Source organism: Haliaeetus albicilla, chromosome 8 (genome assembly GCF_947461875.1).
Source record: "Haliaeetus albicilla chromosome 8, bHalAlb1.1, whole genome shotgun sequence".
NCBI classification, from domain to species: domain Eukaryota; kingdom Metazoa; phylum Chordata; class Aves; order Accipitriformes; family Accipitridae; genus Haliaeetus; species Haliaeetus albicilla.
Window position 1 is genome coordinate 13,412,549 of NC_091490.1, and position 19,966 is coordinate 13,432,514.

The 19,966-nt window shown below is 39.4% G+C and overlaps 1 protein-coding gene across 1 annotated transcript in view; it reads left to right on the forward strand.

Moving 5' to 3' along the window:
• The window catches only part of ST6GALNAC3 (ST6 N-acetylgalactosaminide alpha-2,6-sialyltransferase 3), a 230,440-nt gene that overhangs the window by 137,929 nt on the left and 72,545 nt on the right, over window positions 1–19,966 (forward strand). Inside the window, exon 3 of the mRNA XM_069788984.1 lies at window positions 11,417–11,826. Coding sequence (XP_069645085.1) covers window positions 11,417–11,826 — 410 coding nt within the window. The remainder of the gene's footprint in view (window positions 1–11,416; window positions 11,827–19,966) is intronic.

Genomic DNA, 19,966 nt, shown 5'->3' on the forward strand with positions numbered 1-19,966 from the left:
GGTCTTCCGTTATCTCTCCCCTTGCTAGGCAATCACTTGACATGTATTTTATTGTATTTATAATGCCAGCAAGCCCAAAGCGGTCAGCAGGTGGATGCTATCAGAGGTCACCTAGTTTCCCTCCTTATTGCTGTCCCCAAGAACCTCTTTTTTCAGAACCACCGTACTCATTGCTGTATCAGTTGGAGTTACAGAGCAGCTGATGAGCTTTGGTGTTGACCTTTAAGATTGCTTTTCAAGTTGTCAGACAATAAAGATCCTGCTGTCATTACAATCTTTGGAAACAAGGAATCACAAGCTTCATTAAAGTCAACAGGTTTAAAAAAGACCCGAAAAACCTACACAAACCCTGTGCACCCACAAGCAGGGTTGAAATGTAGAATCTGGCTTAACCCTTTTGATGCCAGCAAGAGCAGGAAGCTAATGTGGCCTCCTAGGTTTTCATCCCAGAAACAGACTTGGGGGGAAATAGTTTCAGCAGTCATCAGGCAAGTCCATACAGCACAGAACATCAGCATGCATGCTCACGTACAAAAAAGGAAGACTGTCATATGGCTTTGTGAGCAGATAGCTTACATCAAGAAAATACCCTACATCCTTTTCAGAGGTTGAAGCAGAATGATAGCTGAGAGGCCTCTGCTGCTGCCTGGGCAAAGGAGCAGCACCATAATCTTGTAATCGCACAGAACATTCTTTTTCTGAGCTATATAATTTTATAGTCTCATGCCTAAATTTATTCTTCAGAGTACGTCTTGTTGAGCCTAGACCTGCACAGATTTTCACCACAAGCTGGACATGCTACGTGAGAAGTTTCCTTGCTGTTTCTCTTGCTGCTGAGCCAAGTCTGTTTACAGATAGAAAGCTTTTCCATCTATGAAATAAGAATCCAAATTTCTCTTTCCTAAATTCAGACATTAGGCGAAGTCATGGCTCTAATGATGTCAGTTGGAGTTTTGCTTTTGACTGTAATGGGGGATATGAACATGCTATAGATTTTCCTAGAAAGTCAGTGTATGGATACTTTACAGTGGTATTTTTCTCCTTAAGATGTGTGAAGAACTAAAAATGAATTTCTCTCTTAAAAATTTAAATTCTAAGTAGAAGAGCCATGTGATTATAACTACCCATTTTGGAGGTAGTGTTTTTTATGTCTTGCAACTGTATCATTGTCAGGCCAGACTATATAGTGGAGAAAAGATTGAAAGGGTTTATTATTTTCACTTTTTAATAAGATTTTGTTTTGCAATTGCTTCTAGCATGCCTTAACTCATAACTTACCACCTCATTTGTGTATGTGTGTTATTCAGCACCTCCTCAGGCCTTGATCTTTTTCTGAGCTCTGTAGTGATGATGCACGGACTTGCACAAGGCCCCGTGGACTTCAATAAGATTTGGCAGAGGCCACTGTGCTCAGGGGCTTTTCTTTAGCAAAGGCTTTTAAGTGAAGGGGAAATTGGGCTGGTGTGGGATGTCGTAGTAGCAGAAGCTACACTGTCATGCTCCATGAGGAAGGAGAACTGATACAGAATGATCTCTGAATTATTTACAAAGCATTTAACCCAGTAGTTCCCACTTGAGAGTGCTCACAAAGTTGTTGCAGGTAGTGTTATTCCATGTTACAAACTAGTGCCTGCAATGAAATCTGCACTGATTAAAATTTGGCTAGTGGACATGCGCACTGAGGCAATGATGTAAAAGCAATCAGAAGAGAGTGTATGTACAACGATTTTTTCATTTGAAACAGACCTTTACCTTCAGAGTTTTTAAATATGCAGCTATGCTTCAACAGCTTCCATTAATGACTTAAAAGACCTTAAAATAAATCTTCCTAATTATTTAAGCAGAACTCTCCAATCCAGTTTAAATTTCTGTCCTAGTGCCCAGTGCCATAGTGTTTGAAAGTTCAGATATCTGAAAAATGGTGATTTAACCTTATATCTTTCTGCAGCTGAAATGGTTTAAAAATCTTAAAATAAAAGATATTGAAAACAATTTAATTTTTGGACTATGACCTTGTCAGCAAAGTTTTAACCTGACATGACATTTTTACAGAAGATTTTAAACATTTGTAAAGCTGACAGTCATAAAGTGCTGCAGCAAATATTCCCAATATACCAATGAGGGGAAAAGAAATGAATGTGGCCAGAAGCAAGTATGTATTCTCTTTTAGATAAGGCATCCTGCAATTAAAAACACAGGACTCAGAAAGCTTCTTAAGGCTTATTTTGTGAAATAAAAAAGCTACTGGTTTTAATGCTATTGTAATAAACCTTATTGTTATTCCTGGCATGGATTTTTTTTTTTTTAATTTCAGAAAAATGGATAATTAGCATTTTAGCTTATCACTTTCCTTCCATGCATACAAATAATTTGACAGATAGACCACCAAGAGAGACAAAATTAAATAATAGGTCTAGACAGCATGGAACAAAATAAATTAGAGGTTAGGCTTCCAGCTTGTTAGGTGGATTTTCAGAAAAAAAAAAAAGGGAATACAAAGTAGTTTTTCCGACAGTTTTTGGTGCTTACCTTGATATCATTTCCCCATATCAGATCCCAAATAAATGGACCTGAAATAAGATGTGAACTTCATATTAGAAGTCCCATAATTTACTTGTGAGTGTAATTTTTTCAAATGTATTTAGATTAGAGGCCTAACAGGCATTCCTGCATCTGTGATTCAGCCAAATAAGTTGCTAGATAATGGCCCATGATTAATGGTGAGTGCTGATAATAGGAGGTTATTAGAGAAAGCAATCTTGGAACAAATCTGCTGTATACATTATATACTTTACTGCCATCTGTGGGTATTTATAATAAATACAAATTAAAGTGAGTGGTTACAGATTAACCAATGTTTTGCATATGTGACAAAGAATTCCTTAGACATAGTCTTATAGTAGTCAACTTCATAGCAAAGAATTCTCATTAATTTTTTTGCACAGATACTACTTATTAGTTGCAAAGAAAAACCAGCTTTTGTGGAGGCCTTTTGGCCTTGGTTGCTTTCAAGGATATCGTTCTCAAGTCCACTCTGTAAGGAAGGATTATGTGTTATATGTTACCTGTGCTCTGATGCCATACACGGTACTGGATGTGAGAAATTGTTTTTGTCCTTTTGTACTGTGATTCATTTGCTATTCAGTCCATGTGCTAACAGTACGTTCCCCCCCTTTTATGTCTCCTTGAGTTGTAAGTGACATTTTACCTCCCTGTGTTTTGTATTGTTTGCCGAGCAAATATGCCTGTATAGAGAAGAAACAAATTTTATCTTCCTTATTGCTACATACAAAAAACAGAAAAGAAATTCAATATAAACAGAGAATTGCAGAAGATAAAATAAACCTAAATATTATGATACCAATAACTTATTGGATCAAGTGATGATGTTTTTTGCTGGTAGCAAGTATACTGTCGCAAATACAGTTTTGCAGTAGAGTGACAGAAGGGGTGCCATAGTTAAGATCAGCTGATTCTGTTGTGTTTGGAGTTGTTATGAAGTTCGATGGACAGAGTCTGGTTTAAATTGTGTTTCTCCAGTAACTTTTGTGCACAAAATTCAAGAGTTATCACGTGCTAATGAGGGCAAGTGAGAAATGTGGCAGATGTTAAGATAAATGACTTATTGGATTCAGGATTCAGCAAGCAGCATTCGGTTGGAAGAATTCCCGGCTTTTGAACTATTACAAAGCCATGATATTTCAAAGGCTGTACATTGCAAATGAGTGATAGATGGAGTGTCACAAACATTCTGGTTATCTATGGCCATCAGCTAAACCACTGAGATGAAGGTGGGGGTACTCTATAACTAACGTAGTTTCTTGGTGTTCCTTTTTGAACAACTGGGAAATTAATTTTTTCATAGGCTGTTTTTCAGAGTGAGTGTTGTTTTAGTGCCTACCTTATGAACTTGCTGTATAGGGTGTGCATGATGGAGTTTGCCTCCCTCCCATAACAATTAGGCATTCAATCCTCAGCTGTGCTTGACATGAACATTTCCACATATGTTCTTGGGCATATTTGTATTTTTATCCTGATATTTTATATGCCAAAGAAGATTCTGCTTTTCTCTACTCCCACCCCCTGTTCAGAGGTGTTAATTATGTGGTTCTAGAACTGTAGGCAACTGTATGTCTACAGTTTTCAGGGCTTCTGGTTACCTACAAGATGTAGTAGTGTATGCTGGAGTGAATGTATCTGTTTCTGTCTGTTTTCTGCTTGGGCAGTTGCAGGTTAAAGGAAAAAAGCTATTCTCTCTGCCTAATGTGGAGTTATTTGATTGACATGTCTGATAAAGCTTTCTTTGCAACAGTTAGTTTATACCTTAACAGATATCTTTAGGTGTTTTGGTTCTTCTCTTTTGCTAGATATCATTCCTAAACGTCATGGTTTATCTTACTGGCTATATATCAGTATTTTACTTTTTCTCAAATCCTCTTTCCCATTATATCTTTCTCTTTTAAACACTAAACTATATTCTACCTTTTCATAGCCTCTTTCAGTTCTTCTCTGAGATTTTTTCTGTCCTCTCTTCTCTTTTGGTATCCTGTTTCTATTTATTTCCTTCTCCTTTCGTGACGTATTCATTCATGTTAATAAGAGCACATCTCTTCTGCCATCCTACATGGGGAGAGAAAAATTTACCAACCACCTGAGATGCAAAGTAAAACGTGGCTTCTACTGACAGAGAGCACGTGCGGGACAGGTCCTCACACATCCTTCAGGCAACGCTTAGGGCAAAACTTTCTTCGCCTGCCACTCTGTCAGTGCTCGAAGTCCCACAGGGCTGTTGACCATCAGTCCTCCAGCACTCTGCCTCCGCTGGGTCTTTCTGTTGCACTTGAAACACTGAATCTGGCAGCTTCCTTCCTTCATTAACCCTCCGCGTAGTGACAGAACAATTTGTCCTGTTCTTTATTTACTCTCCACCACTTTTCTATTTCTGAGTCTTTTTTACCAATGGAGCTATCAGGAATCTTTCAATAGTTTATTGTTCTAGAAGAAAATACTAGTGTATGCTTATTTAAAAGGTGTCAGTCTCAATGAAGTTTCAGCTGGAAAATCAGGAAGAAAGGAAAAAATGAAAGGCCTGTTCTGTTAATGTGAACTACCATGCTTTAAGCTTTTCATAATACAGAAAAATGTTCAACTGAAGGAGCATTTTAATTCCATCTTAGAAAACTATTTAAATATGATTTTTTAAAAATAGAAAGTTAAAATATTTTGATCAAGCTGGACCTGGTTTTACTCAAATTTTATTTTATGGGATTATCAAGAGAGGTAATATCTTTGACTTTTCAATTTTTGCTTTATATTAGAATAGAGGGGAATACAGAAAAAGACCGATTTTCTGGTTTCTTCTTTATAGGTCATATACTTGACTCTGTTGCTACTCAGTTTTCTCACATATATTTGAAGCATTTATTTTTCAGCACTCAGTATCATGAGATGTACTTGATTCTTGCCTTGTTTCAAAGTTGCCTATATTGTTCCCAATAGCTGCAGCAAAATCAACAACATTTTGGTGAGCATTTGCTCTGCTGTATCTTGAAAGAGATACGAGCTGGCATGGAATAACTGGAGCTGTCTTGAAAGTGAGAAAGATGACACTGCATCACTTTGCACTGTGGTTCATATTTGGAAGGTTTGGGTTTGTGTTTTGGTTTTTTTTTTTCCTTTCTGTGAGAAAGAAAGCTATAGTGTTTGAAAAATACAGTTACCAAATGAAGGTTTAGATGGTGCTGGAGACTCTGGCATGCAAGTTTCAACTTCTGCCAAAAGTCCAAGCTTTCTTCCCTTTCCTGTCTCTTTACCGCTGACATCAGGAATCCACAACCTGTTCAAGCAAAGGGCCGATACAGCCCTTTTAAGGAGCTGTAACATGAGCTGCAAATCAAAGAATAGCAGTTCTGTAACAACTGGGTCAGTGTACATAGAAAGAATTTCAGTGACAGTTGCTTATTCAGTCTCTTATGGCAAGATTAGTCCCATTACGTGGCTCCTATGTGTTCTCTTCCAATTCATTCAATTTAAATAAAAACTTCCTTCTAGCACTTATGTACATATCAGTGACAGTCGTCTAAATAAAATATCCCAGGCACTTCAGTCTCAGGAACAGTCTTATGAAATATTCTGTTTATTTGGAAATGGGATGCTTGTTGACGTAGGGCTTATTTCAAAATAATGTCAAAATGTTAAAATCTTTATGATATCTTAACATTAAATTTTATGAAGACAGAGATGTTTGCTGGGATATTATGCTGGGGGATAGGACCAAAATCAATTGCTGAAGACTAAAAAACCACAACACTACCACAGGAGGGAAGGGAGTACAACCACAGACTCGGGGTAATCAGACCTGTATTTTTTTATAATTTTTATTTTTATTGCTTGATGTTAGTTATATAATGTGATTTATATACAGTGCTTCTGAGTGCTGTATTAAATTGATAGCTCTTGCTAGGTGAACACAGAACTACTATCTTTCTTTTCTTTAAATATGCTGAATTTTGTCTTAGAGAAGCCTGGCAAGTCTTTCTTCCTAGTCAGAGGTCTGAAGAAAGTGAGTAAGTGTAGATAAAACCAGCTTGGTTAATCATCACTGAAACACAGGAAAAATTAAAATACATTTTTTGCTTGTAAAGTAGAGAAAAGCAATAAAAACAATGCCAGACGGTTAATGCCTCTCTTGTACCTTCCATTTCAAAGACCTCAAAAGAACATCATGAAGAATAAAGGCAAAATCTATTCCCTATTGGCATCATTATAAATGTTGTATCCTCTAAAACTCTAAAGACATCCAAGAAGAGTAGAAGAATAAATGGCATTGAAATAAAGAAAGTCTCTCTGGAGCTTTGTTCAATCGGCTTTGTTAGAATTCACTCAAATAGGATGATTATAAGAAAAGATCTCATTTGTTTCAACATTAAAGGAGCAAATTAATATGTGGCGAGCTGCTAATAATTGCCTCATTATGTAGTGAATGGGCATTCCGTCCAATTTACAAAATTACAATCATATTGTTAAAGTAACAATCGGGAAAGTTTAATCTGAATTTCCTAACTATCTGCATGATTAGTTGTGGGATTCACAAAGTGAAGCAGAGTTGGTGGTTGGAGGGAGCTCTCCAGCATGCCACCAGCCTATAGGGCTAAGAAGTCACAAGAGAAATTCAGCTTTTCATTAGTGTAAATTACATCTGCATAGGTCCTGGGCTAGTTTTAGTCCAACTGAAGAGTGACTCTGGCAGTCTCTGCTAAGACGGGAGCTTGGGACGTGACTGGTCTGTCAAGACATTGTTTTGTTGGACTCCACTGACTTGTGCTGAAATTTTGGCCAAGAGGTTGAGACCTGGCCTGAGATTATCCCTGCCTGGGACTTCAGCAGACCTACAGGTGTGTGTCTGGGAAACTTGGTGATCCAGGACCTGTGCCATTGGGAAACCCACCCATAGAAATGATCCTGTAGCTGGAATTTCAGTCTCCTGGTGGAGACATTTGAAATGATAGGGGAGTTGTTTCAAATTGGAAAGTAACCAGTTTTCCAAATATCGAAATACTCTGTGGAAGAGAATCATGTTTTGTGACCTACTTCTAGTTAGATTTGCTTGTGACCTTTTCTAATTCTGGCTGTTTTTGTTATTTAATGATTTGACCTTTGATTCTGTGAAGCTACTTCAGTGCTAAATGCAAAGATTTAATAACTAGAACTGTTTGATAAGTGACCTTTATTACACAGCTATTTCTCTTTGCTAGAGAGACGGTACTGTTTTGCAAGTTCTAATTCACAGTTTTAATTATCTTTTCTATTGTCTGTAAGCTTGCACAGGAAATGGAAAGGTCAGACATTTCATTTTCTTTACTGATTAAAATATAAGTGCTCCTCAACAGTTACAATATATCATTCAGGAAAAAGATGGGACAATTTGTCAGAATCATGCCCAGCTGCTCTGCTGAGGACTTCTACATCCTTCTGGTCAGCGACAAAATGAATAATTTTCTAGAAGCAATAATAGCTCAGCCCCCATGGTGTGTAGAGGTGAACTATGTGTCTAAATATATGAAAAGAGAAGAAAAGGTGAATGGTTCTCTGTGTTTTTTTCTTTAGCTCATATATCTACAATGCAAGTGAATTAAGACCTTGTAAAAGGTACAGGTAAACCCTTAACCAACGTTCTTAGTCCAGAGAGCTTAAACAGTAACAGCATAGGTTTCTGTAAGGTCCTGCCAATCTGTCAATCCCATTGCTGCCGGACCATCTCTGCAGGTGAGAGGGCAGCCTGGACTGCCTGCCAGACCCATTTTTGGTTTCTCTGATAAGGCTGCTGATGAGTTAGTGTTTAATTGCTATCCTGGTGTTTGTGATGTGGACACCTGTAAACAGTTACTGTTAATTGCAAAACAGATCAGCAAGAAGGCACATTTTCTCTAATTCTCCAGTTTTCATGTCTCTGTATTCCAGTTTCTGTGTGTAAGAATTGTCTCTCTGCTTCTGTTCATCCTTAATACAAACAATACAGCAAGTTAAATGGAAAAGTGATAGTTTCTCATACAGGTTAGGGCTATCATGGGCAACCTTGCAGCCAAAAGCCTGCATATGGGAGAAGGGTGTGAGGGATGTAGGACCCCAGAGTATGGGGTGAAGGGGGACAACAGCACATCACTCCAACTCCCCAAGGGTCATAGGCAGCTGTCAGCTGTGTCCTAGTTCAGCAGCAGAAGTAGCAGCCACAACTACCTGGGTGCTTCCCAATTCTGGACCCTCAGGCATCCAAATCCATGAGCCTGAATAGCTCCTGTGGGACCCACCTGGCAGAGGAGCTACATTTAAGCAGCTTTTGAGTCTTAAAGTGATGGGACAGTCATACCTGAGCTAGGGTGTAATAACAAACAGGAATGTCATGTTAAATGAGGAAAATGAGAAAGCTGTTGTATATGGATTACTGAAACTGCCCCTTTTGTGTGTGACACTTATAAATCAACACTGCAAGCTGCTGGAGTCCCTCCATATGGGGGTTCAATGAATAAAAATTGATGTGTGTTTTCTCATACATTGAGGAAGATATGATGCAAAAAGATATTGAAGTCAGTGGATGATTCTGGAGTCAGTGGAATGTCTGTCATGGGTGTCAGTCAGCCTCCTAACTCTCTCTGGGATCTCTGTTGGGAAGTACGCATATTAGGACATGTAAAATTTCTCTACATTGTAAAAAATATTTATTCTGAGATAGGGCTGGGAGGGGTTAAGCCTCTGCCTCTGTTGAAGAAGAGCAGACTATATGTTGACCTAGTGCAGGCATTCAATATTATGAAAGCGCTTTATAAATTGGAACAAGATAAATGAATCACAACAAAAGAGCTAGAAAACCAGGGGACACAATTGCAGGAGTGAGTGTACTCAGTTTATTCGAGCAGAACAGTTATACTCAGTGAATAGAAAATGTGCAATGCATTTCTAACTAAGGTCAGGAAATCAAACAATTCCAAATTTAAGAGAGCAGCTCAATTTTAATGGAAAATGAAGAATATTGGGGGGGGGACGGGGACGACACACGACAAACAAACAAAAAACCAACCCAAAAAGCAGCACTAAGGTTGAGACAAATTTAAATGGGACCAGATTCTTGACCAAATTGGCTTTTCCTATTTAGCAGTTTCATATTCAGCATTTGTTAGTTTGAAAGTTCACCCTGAAAGCTATAAATTAATCTGCTGGGACTTTAACAGTTCACTTCATGTTAGGATGTGAGTTATGCTTATGGATTTGTTTAGGTCACCCAGCCGTGTCCTCATAATGTATCTTAGAGAGGATTTCTGTAACTAAGCGGTAAAGAGAAAGACTGTCGTGTTCAGCTGCATCTCCTGGGATTTTATCCTTGCAGGACAGCTCTCTAAAACTACAACAGCTATAAAAAAATACATGGTATTCTGTAAAGGAAACATTGCCAATGCTTTTGCATGCAGTCAGGCATCTTTAACTCCTGATGAAATGAGGAAAGAATGTTTTCATGAACCACTCACATAGAGAAATCAAACCAATCACAGTAGAGAAATGAAACCTTTGCAATTGTCAGATTTATTGCAGAAGTCTTGCAGGATGCACCTTAGTTCAGTACAATATTTGTCACCAAATGTGAGATATTTTAGCTGTTATAATTTGGCTCTCTTCAGATGTTTATCTCTTGTCCTTATATCATGCACTGTTATCAAAGAAATTTGATGTTTTGTCAGCCACTGTGTCCTAAGGTTATAGTGGTCAAATGTAGCCAGGATATTCATCCACATCAGCTAAATGAGGTGTGATTTTGAAGGGAAATAACCACAAGTCTGATCAGAAAAGCATCTAGCATCCTGTCAGGCTAAATCTCCGAAGAACATGAAGGGAATTATTCCTAACAAACATTAAACTGAAGTCACTGGCTCCCAATTGGGAGCATGACAGAAGATCAAGTCTGTGACCATACAAAGAATTGTAGATGATCTGTGGCCTGGACCATTTTCTGTAGGTTTTTTTGATGGATCAAGTTTTCATTTAATTTAGATTTCTAACCAAACTTTTCATACAATCCGACTTAAATACAGGGCATTTCCTTATAGTCTGTTGGTAGAAAAGAACAAAAAGACATTTATTATTTATATTCTGACAAACGGAACATCACATAGGTCCCTATATCTCTGTTAGACAGACAACTGCTCATATTTTCAATTCATACTGGAGAAATAGTACCCTAGAACATGCTCAGGAAGTACTGTCTTTGACTTCAGTTTGCCCAGGATTAAGTTCCTAGTTTACGAGTCACCATTCCATCTGCCTCTCATTTTTCATGGGTCATAACCGTTCTCTGGAGAGAACAGCATATTCCTCTGTCTACATCTCCTTTCCAACTGCAGGGTTTTCAAACTGCTAGATTGCTTTTTAGAGTTACATCTCATGTTTGACTTCTGTCACAAATTTGGGAACTATTCATTCAGACACATAAACATAGCCAGTGTATAGTTAAATTTCCAGCATCGTTTTTTCTGTACTTTTTTCCCTATTGCTGACAACACCTTGTTAAAAGAGAAGGCGGCATTGATCTAAATATTGTTTTCTGCTGCTTCTTTCTTTCATTGTTTTCTAGTGGAAAGAGTAACATTTAGAGAAAAAAAAGGAATTATTATTTTTCTAGTTGACTTTGCAAGGTGGAGAACAAAGGAAAAGATTGGAACTGCCTATTTCACTAAAAAGGATTGCATTCAGAGCTTTGTAGTGGTAGGGTTTTCCACCAGCTCTACCACATGGGGATTGGTAGTTTTTTTTAAAGAGAAACGTTGCTATCAATTTGTTGGACTGTGCCCATCTTTCTTTTAAATGAGTTTTCAGTCTTCATGTTTTACAGAGTAAGACTTGCCACGTATTTTTGTTTTCTTTCTTCCAGCCTCTACAACTTGACTGTGACCTCTGTGCCATTGTTTCAAACTCGGGACAGATGGCTGGCCAGAAGGTGGGAGCTGAGATAGACAAGTCCTCATGCATATGGAGGATGAACAATGCTCCCACAAAGGGCTATGAGGAGGATGTTGGGAAGAGGACAACAGTAAGAGTGGTCTCTCACACAAGTGTGCCTCTCCTACTCAAGAATCCTGAGTACTTTTTCAAAGAAACCAACAACACTGTTTACGTGATCTGGGGACCTTTTCGAAACATGAGGAAGGATGGAAATGGCATTGTGTACAACATGCTGAAGAAAACTGTTGACAGCTACCCAACTGCCAAAATCTATGTGACGACAGAAAAGCGCATGAGTTACTGTGATGCGGTATTTAAGAAGGAGACAGGAAAAGACCGGTAAGTCCTAAATGTGAAGAACAATTAAAATGTTTGACAAAAGATACATTAGAGAAGTCCATGCCGGATGCCAGCTACTAAATGAGTCCCCAGATATGTTTTTAATGGATTGTTATATGGTTTTGACTGTTATAAGCACTTGATGAGGCAGCAGCTAGGCCCCATTTACCCCACCTACGCTACCTTCTGTTCTTTCCATTTCTGTTGGCTTGAGTCCCAAAAATATTGGATGTCTTCCTGAAACGTTTTCAAAGCTGTGTGTTGTTTTCAGCTCAATTTACTATTGATTAAATTGACGTTTTATTTGAAGAGGATAATCCTACACAAACAACATTTCCAAATGCACAACCTCAGGATAACTCTGGATATTGTATTTTCTTCTCTGTTGAGATTCACTGTGGCTTTTCTTCAAACACAAACCTCAGGGTTATGCATTATTTATATCTCTTGGTGAAAATGGATTATCAGTGATACTGTAATAGATTTAGGTTTTTACCAGAATTATGCTGAAATTCTGTTTTCCATGCCTGAGAATGTGTGTTTATGCTGCTGAAGTGGGGGCTGTAAGGAGATGAAAGTGTGAGGGCCACTGTTTGGCTAGCATGTTCACAGCGGAAATTGGATTTGTGGAATTAAGACCACAAATTGCAGGATTTTTTTAACTGAGCTGCAAAAATTCTGATCATCTGTGTTTTGGCATGGAAAAGCACCTGACACGCATACTCACTGGAGCTAACTAGGAAGGAGTTTCCAGGTCACTGCTGTGCCTTAGTATTAATTTTTGAATTTGCACGTCATGAATTTGCAGTTGTGAAGGACTGTAGCTCTTCTGACCAAATTAAAAATATAGATATTCACAAACAGTTTAACTTAGTCCAAACTTTTGACTTAGCTTTTGAAGTAGAAGAGCTTGTTCTCTCAAACTTCCTTGATTCACTTTATTAAACTGTCAAAACTTGGTTAGAGTTGATTTTTCCTTTCTTTAAAACTATTGAAACATAGGGAAGAACTTGCCCCTCAGCTTGTTCATCAGTGCACATGTTAATTCTACAATTCTGGAGTTGGTGGGAGCTCCTATATGTCGTAAAGGTATCAAGGTTATCATGGCTTCTTTAGTTTAACTGAACAAACAGATGAACAGAGGCTAATAGAGAAAATACACAAGATCTGTTCTTCGAAGATGCCCTCTGATAGTCCAAGTCATTGGTTTACCTATTAATCGAGCTAAATATGATCATGGGTACAATATTGCATTGCTAAACATAAATTTGTTTATTTTTATGACTCTTCCATGTTAACAGTCAGTCAGGTCACAGTAACTTTACAATACTTTATCAAAATCCTTATTGTGAGACCAGATCTTAGTATATCTTATCAAAAAATCTCATCATCCAGTGTCAAAGTGCCCTCATCTCCAGCCTAATCCATTCCTCTTCAACAAATTAACACATCTCAAGGTTTTATTATTATGCAATTAACACAATAAAAACGCTTCTTTTCATGCAAAGGCAGATTGAACTTCTGTTCTCCCAGTGCTTATGAACAAAGTTCTTAAGCAGCCTAATGTCAAAATGGCCCAATTTCTTTCTCCTTAATCTGTTACAACAACTAAAAGTTTCACATTGCAAACAGCGTGTCGTGGTTTAACCCCAGCCGGCAACTAAGCACCACACAGCTGCTCGCTCACTTCCCCCCCCCGTGGGACGGGGGACAGAATCAGAAGAGTAAAAATAAGAAAACTCATGGGTTGAGATAAAGACAGTTCAATAGGTAAAGCAAGAGCCGCGCACACAAGCAAAGCAAAACAAGGAATTAATTCACTGCTTCCCATCGGCAGGCAGGTGTTCAGCCATCTCCAGGAAAGCAGGGCTCCATCACGCCTAACGGTTACTTGGGAAGACAAACACCATCATTCCGAATGTCCCCCCCTTTCTCCTTCTGCCCCCAGCTCTCTGTGCTGAGCATGACGTCATATGGTCTGGAATATCCCTGTGGTCAGTGGGGGTCGGCTGTCCCAGCTGTGTCCCCTCCTGGCTTCTTGTCCGCCCCCCAGCCTACTCACTGGTGGGGTGAGGAGCAGAAAAGGCCTTGACTCTGTGTAAGCACTGCTGAGCAATAACAAAACCATCTCTCTGTATTACCAACACTGTTTTCAGCACAAATCCAAAACATAGGCTCTTACCAGCTACTACGAAGAAAATTAACTCTGTCCCAGCCATACCCAGCACATTCTCCACCCCTTGTTCCATTCCATTTATGTCATGCTCAGGTCCCACACTGTCCAATATATCTTCATTAACAACCCTCCTCTTCCCGTCTTTTGATATACACAGCTATCATTCCCCTAGTCTATGGGCCACCCCTGTAAAATGCCCATAAAATGTCCACTGATGTCCACAAAATGTCCATTGAATTCATTTAGCCCATGCTTTGGGCATCTCCATCTCTTACAGAGGTCACTCAGGACAGGAGAGGTGGCACCAAAGCCAGCTTAGGTCGGGTCACTGCTGCACTTGCACTGCTTCTTGTAAGGCTTGTCCCCCACTGGTTTAGGGCGTTCCTGCTGTAGTAATTCCTAGAACATGCAACTCAAATAATGGATTACAACAATTTAAAGGTATACCCATTACAATGTCCACCCCTGGTCCCTTTGGGCCAGGTTATAGGGTTTAACATTGCAATGAACTCCTCCCCCTTTCCCCTGCTCTGGCTGGGACTTATCCACAGACTGCCGTCCCTTAGGGCTGTACTTGCTCTGTCATGGGCTTATTCATGGTCACACGCTTTGAGGTGCTCCAGCATGACCTCATGCACAGCCACTGATGCTTCAAGGTGTACCTGCTGCAGCACGGACTTAACAGCCACAGATGCTTTGAGATGTACCTTCCCCAGCGTGGACTTATCCTTGGGCCACAGTCCCTTCAGAGGTGTACCTGCTGCGGCACAGACGTAAACACAGTCACAGATGCTTTGAGATATACCTGCTCTGGTGTGGACTAATCCACAGCCACAGGTGCTTCAGGGTGTCCTGCACCCACGTGGACTCATCCACACGTCGCAACTCGAGTTCACACTGGAGTTCCAGCCTGTCCAGTACAGCAGCACAGAAACAGCAGCGATGCCCTGGCCATCTGCCAGCCCAGGCACATCGCCATTGCTGTTATCAAAATGTTCCCAGGCACAGCAGAGTAAAATGATATGCAGTACAGCAAGCAGCAAAAGCAAAAGGAGCCACTAATGAGCACTAGGCTCTAATATAGAGTGAGGCAAGCAAGCCCCATGGCAAGCACAGAAGCCTGTCATTTAATAGCTAAACAGTAATAACAGCTATAAATTCGATCTAGCACATTCCAGTCAAATCTGTTGTTATCTCAAACCCTTCGAGCCCCACGTTGGGCACCAAAAAGGACTGTCATGGTTTAACCCCAGCCGGCAACTAAGCACCACACAGCTGCTCGCTCACTTCCCCCCCCGTGGGACGGGGGACAGAATCAGAAGAGTAAAAATAAGAAAACTCATGGGTTGAGATAAAGACAGTTCAATAGGTAAAGCAAGAGCCGCGCACACAAGCAAAGCAAAACAAGGAATTAATTCACTGCTTCCCATCGGCAGGCAGGTGTTCAGCCATCTCCCGGAAAGCAGGGCTCCATCACGCCTAACGGTTACTTGGGAAGACAAACACCATCATTCCGAATGTCCCCCCCTTTCTCCTTCTGCCCCCAGCTCTCTGTGCTGAGCATGACGTCATATGGTCTGGAATATCCCTGTGGTCAGTGGGGGTCGGCTGTCCCAGCTGTGTCCCCTCCCGGCTTCCTGTGCCCCCCCAGCCTGCTCGCTGGTGGGGTTGGGTGAGAGGCAGAAAAGGCCTCTGCTCTGTATAAGCACTGCTCAGCAATAACAAAACCATCTCTCTGTATTACCAACACTGTTTTCAGCACAAATCCAAAACATAGCCTCTTACTAGCTACTATGAAGAAAATTAACCCTATGCCAGCCAAACCCAGCACACAGTGGCAAATTGTAAAGAGCCTGCCTAATGACCCACATCACACTGCGTTCGCATGTGCCTCCCTTTAACACTGTGAAACAAACCCCACCACTTCTCACAGTGGGAATGGGATAAAATCCTTGCATCTACTGCAACTTTCATTTTTAGTCCTACTTCTCCACATCAAATACTAAGTGGTGTTTTTAACATCATTTAGTGCACTTGTCAGCCAGAAACAAAGGAAACAATTGACATGTCACCAGCCAACACCTTCTGTATCACAAGAAAACATCCTGCGGTTCCCTACTAATCAGGGGACATCAGTTTGGAAACTGTTTCATTTTCTGTAACATCTTCAATTCACAGGACCTGTCTACTGTTTCTAGGGTGGGTCATGAGGCTGGTAGAGGTACGTGGCATTTGTGGAAGCAGTAAACAGGGAGAGCACAAGAGATTTGTGGGTGATGAAAATAGTTTCGCATGTTGTGCCAGACTATTATGATGCCGAGGCAGACTCAGGTTCCTCAGCCAAATATTCCTTCAGTTCCTCAGAGAAACATCAACTCTTGCTTGCAATATTAGATTGAACAGAGGTCTGTTTCAACATGTTCCCAGCAAAAATTCTGGAAGGAAACCAAGTTCAACTCATATTTTAAAATGTACCGAGTGGATTGTAACCGCATCTTTTTTAGTTTAATCCTAAAATACTGTCCTTATGTACAGTGTACGCTACTAATGCATAGTGAGATTGCAACAGATTTCTAGTCTGTCAAGCCTTTGATGAGCTTTCTATTTCTACTCTTTGATGTACCATCTTTTTAGGTCATTAGTGGAACTTTTCAGTAGTTTCATCCTAGCAGTGCTCAAGTTTTAAAGGATGTTATGAGAAGCAGCTAACAGGTATGTCATTTCTCTACTGCAGAAAAGCTCTGGTCCTCCACCACTGATGCGGGAGCTTCATCCCTGACTTCACTGAGTGCAGGTTCAAAACCCACAGCTTTGGTATTGGCAAATGATTTATTGTTGGTTCATGGAAGAAAGAAGAATTGCCTCTAAATAATTTCCAACAAACAAGTTTGTTTATTTTGCAATGAAGCATTTTTTTAATTCTACAGCAGTACAAAATACCCTCTGATATGGGCTATCCACACTGGAGAATTAACCTTGCATGTGGTGTCATGAATCTGGGGGACATATGTTCTTTCTGAGAGTCTTCATTAGTGAAGCATTTGAGTTCAAGGCGGTGAATGCTTATCCACTTTGAATAATTGTTGTACATAAATAATATTCATTACCAGACATTCACAGTTTTTCATTAATGCATTTTACTTGGTACTTCCCTAGAGGGAGCATAAAGCTGGCAGCGTCTTCCAGTACTTCACTAATGTTGTGGTATATTATATGTATTGAGTCAAGTGAAAGGATTTAAAGAAATATTAGTAGTTACTAAATGTGGCATCTTTGTATGTACCTCAATCCAGGTAAGTGGTTGTAAATCCATCTGTATCTTTGCCGTGCATTAGAAATATAATGCAATATGATGTAACAACATTTAATTGGTAATAACAGAGAAAACTGTAGTCTCCATTAAAGCAGCAGAGCTAATTCTGGTCTGATAAAGTGCACTGAACAGCCCTAAATAGGTTTTAATTAGCTGGCACCAAAGCTGCACCACCCTTAGGGAGGGTAAAATTAATGAAAACTAGCAGCAAATAGATCAATGCTATGGGATGTTATTGCCTTAGGTGAAGGTGATGAGGAAGAAAGGAGTGTCTTTTAAAGATCATTTAGAAAACAGTCTGTGTTAAAAGTCACTTTCAAAAAGCAATGATAAAATAAATCTGTGCTAATATCAGTGAAACAGTCTAGTGTCATCCAGACTGCAGACTCCATTTGTGTTTACACTACAAACAAGTCAGGCTAACCACTCAGCACTCTACGTCCGAGTAGTGCCTCTAATGGCACAGCTCCACATCCTCTCTCGGGGTTGACAGTGTGATCAGACCGCTTCTGTCCAACTGCATGTGGAGGACATTGAGCCCCAGCAAACAGCCAGTAATGCATGTGCTGATACCACTCAAGGCACAGCTTAACTTAGTGGTTTTAGTCACTCTTCTTATAAATAACTACTGAAAAGAGACTGCTGAGCTTTGCTGAGGAGATGTATTCTGAGCTCCTAAAATTCCCGTTAAGAGACACAATGTTCTGAAACCCAGCTTGTTTGGTAGACAATTGACTTTCCATACACACTGTCTTAACTTTGACAACACCCATCCCATACCCAAACAATTCAGTTCAATTCAACAACATTTTAATTGAGATTATTAGCTATACAAGCATGTCTACAGAAGGCAGGTTCACTGAGCCACATTTGCAGTCAGATGGCTGTTTCTGAAGGATTTTTGTTAATATCTTGGACAATTCTGAAGAAACTAAATTGCTGTTGTGCTTCTCTTCCAGAAGTTCTTAGTTTCCTCTGTTCGTGCCAGATGGTGCTATGTGTTAGGTTGTGAGAAAGCTGTTTTATCATCTGAGGCAGAAAGATGGATCATTCTGATGGCTGACTTCTGCATCAAGATTCAAAATTTGGGGGTGTGCTCAACCTGCTATTTTACTCAGTTCTGCTCACTAATTATTTATTACTTTGGTGATATACGAGATCTATATTATATCTCTGTCATTTAGAGCTAGCAAATTATATTCATCTAAAGTTCAGATTGACACTGTTAGACAACTGCAGTCATCACAGCTTCACCTCAGCTAATATGTGGGTTTCGATGTGTCTGACTAATCTACATGAAGCTGTAGTCTAGTAAAAATGTCACTGAAATGAATAAATGAAATTACATTCTGTGAGGCTCAAGTAGCTGCAACTACTATTGTTTGGTGATATTCTCTGTGGATCGAGGTAGTAAAGTTGTCAGTGGCCAGAGCATCAGTTTTATACCATATTTCTGGTTGTTGGCTTGAATGAAGTATTATAGTAATGCAGTTTTCACTTTTGCACTTGCTTACATATACGTATTAGTTTCTCTATCAAGGCCATTCAGAGAAAATATAAAATCTTACTTAGTGTTAGGTAGTATTTGCAGAAAGCAGTTTTTCACTGAGAAGCTGTGAACACACTGAATCTGGCTCAGAGAGTTAGATTTTGGGACTTGGGAAGTACTTCCCATCAGTGCTTTGTATTAGCATGCTTTTTCTAAAAAAAAATAAGTTCTGGAAGATGAGTAAAAGTTCATTTCATTTTGGAAGGAAAATGAACAGAGATAGGGAATATCAACATCTTTATATTACAGAACTCTTGGAAGAAAATGATGGAAAAACTGATTCAGACTGACAGAGGAAATGTATAATGCCTGTTGAAACATTTTTAAGGACAAAAATGAATTATAGTTTACATTTTGATATTGTCTTTATCATGACGATGTAGTGTCTGCTGCTGCACCAATAAAGTCAGCATAAAGTTCTCAACTGCCTGTGAGCGTCACAGCAAACCCCAAAATTTGTGTTTGATATAGTGACCGTTTTTTAAGTGCTTGATGGTGGATCTTTCTTGAACCATTGCTTGGCACTTCCATTCTTTCTTTTTATAAAGTAATTCCTTCAAAAACTGCTAATGGATTTGTCCATCTTAATTCATAGAGGGTTTAAATAGTTTCATTGTCAGCTAAGACTGCTTTATTACCTGAAAAAACAAGGGTCTGAAGCATGAAACCTTAATGAAATAAATAGATTTTTCATTATAAAACACTTAAAACCTCCACATCTATTGCTATTTGTGGTCAATCACTGGACAGCTAACAACTGTTTGGGGGTTTATATTCACTCTTCCATTTCCCGGTAAAACACCAGTTGTTTCTGAGTGTCCTAGATTTATTCTCTGCAGCCCATTAGTAACTGCATTTATATTTCTTTATGAGGATTTTCCTAATTAAGATGAACATTTTTCTCTATTAGGCAGATGGAACTCAATAGAAGTCTGTTTTTTATTAACATGCCAGTAAATGCTGTACCAAGCACCAGGACTTTTGTTAAGAAACAGAGCTCCTAGTACATTACACTAATTACACAGTAAAGTGAAACTTTATTAAAAAATATCAATATTAGCTAATATTTTGTGATAAAACTGTGGCTGCATATAGATTGGTG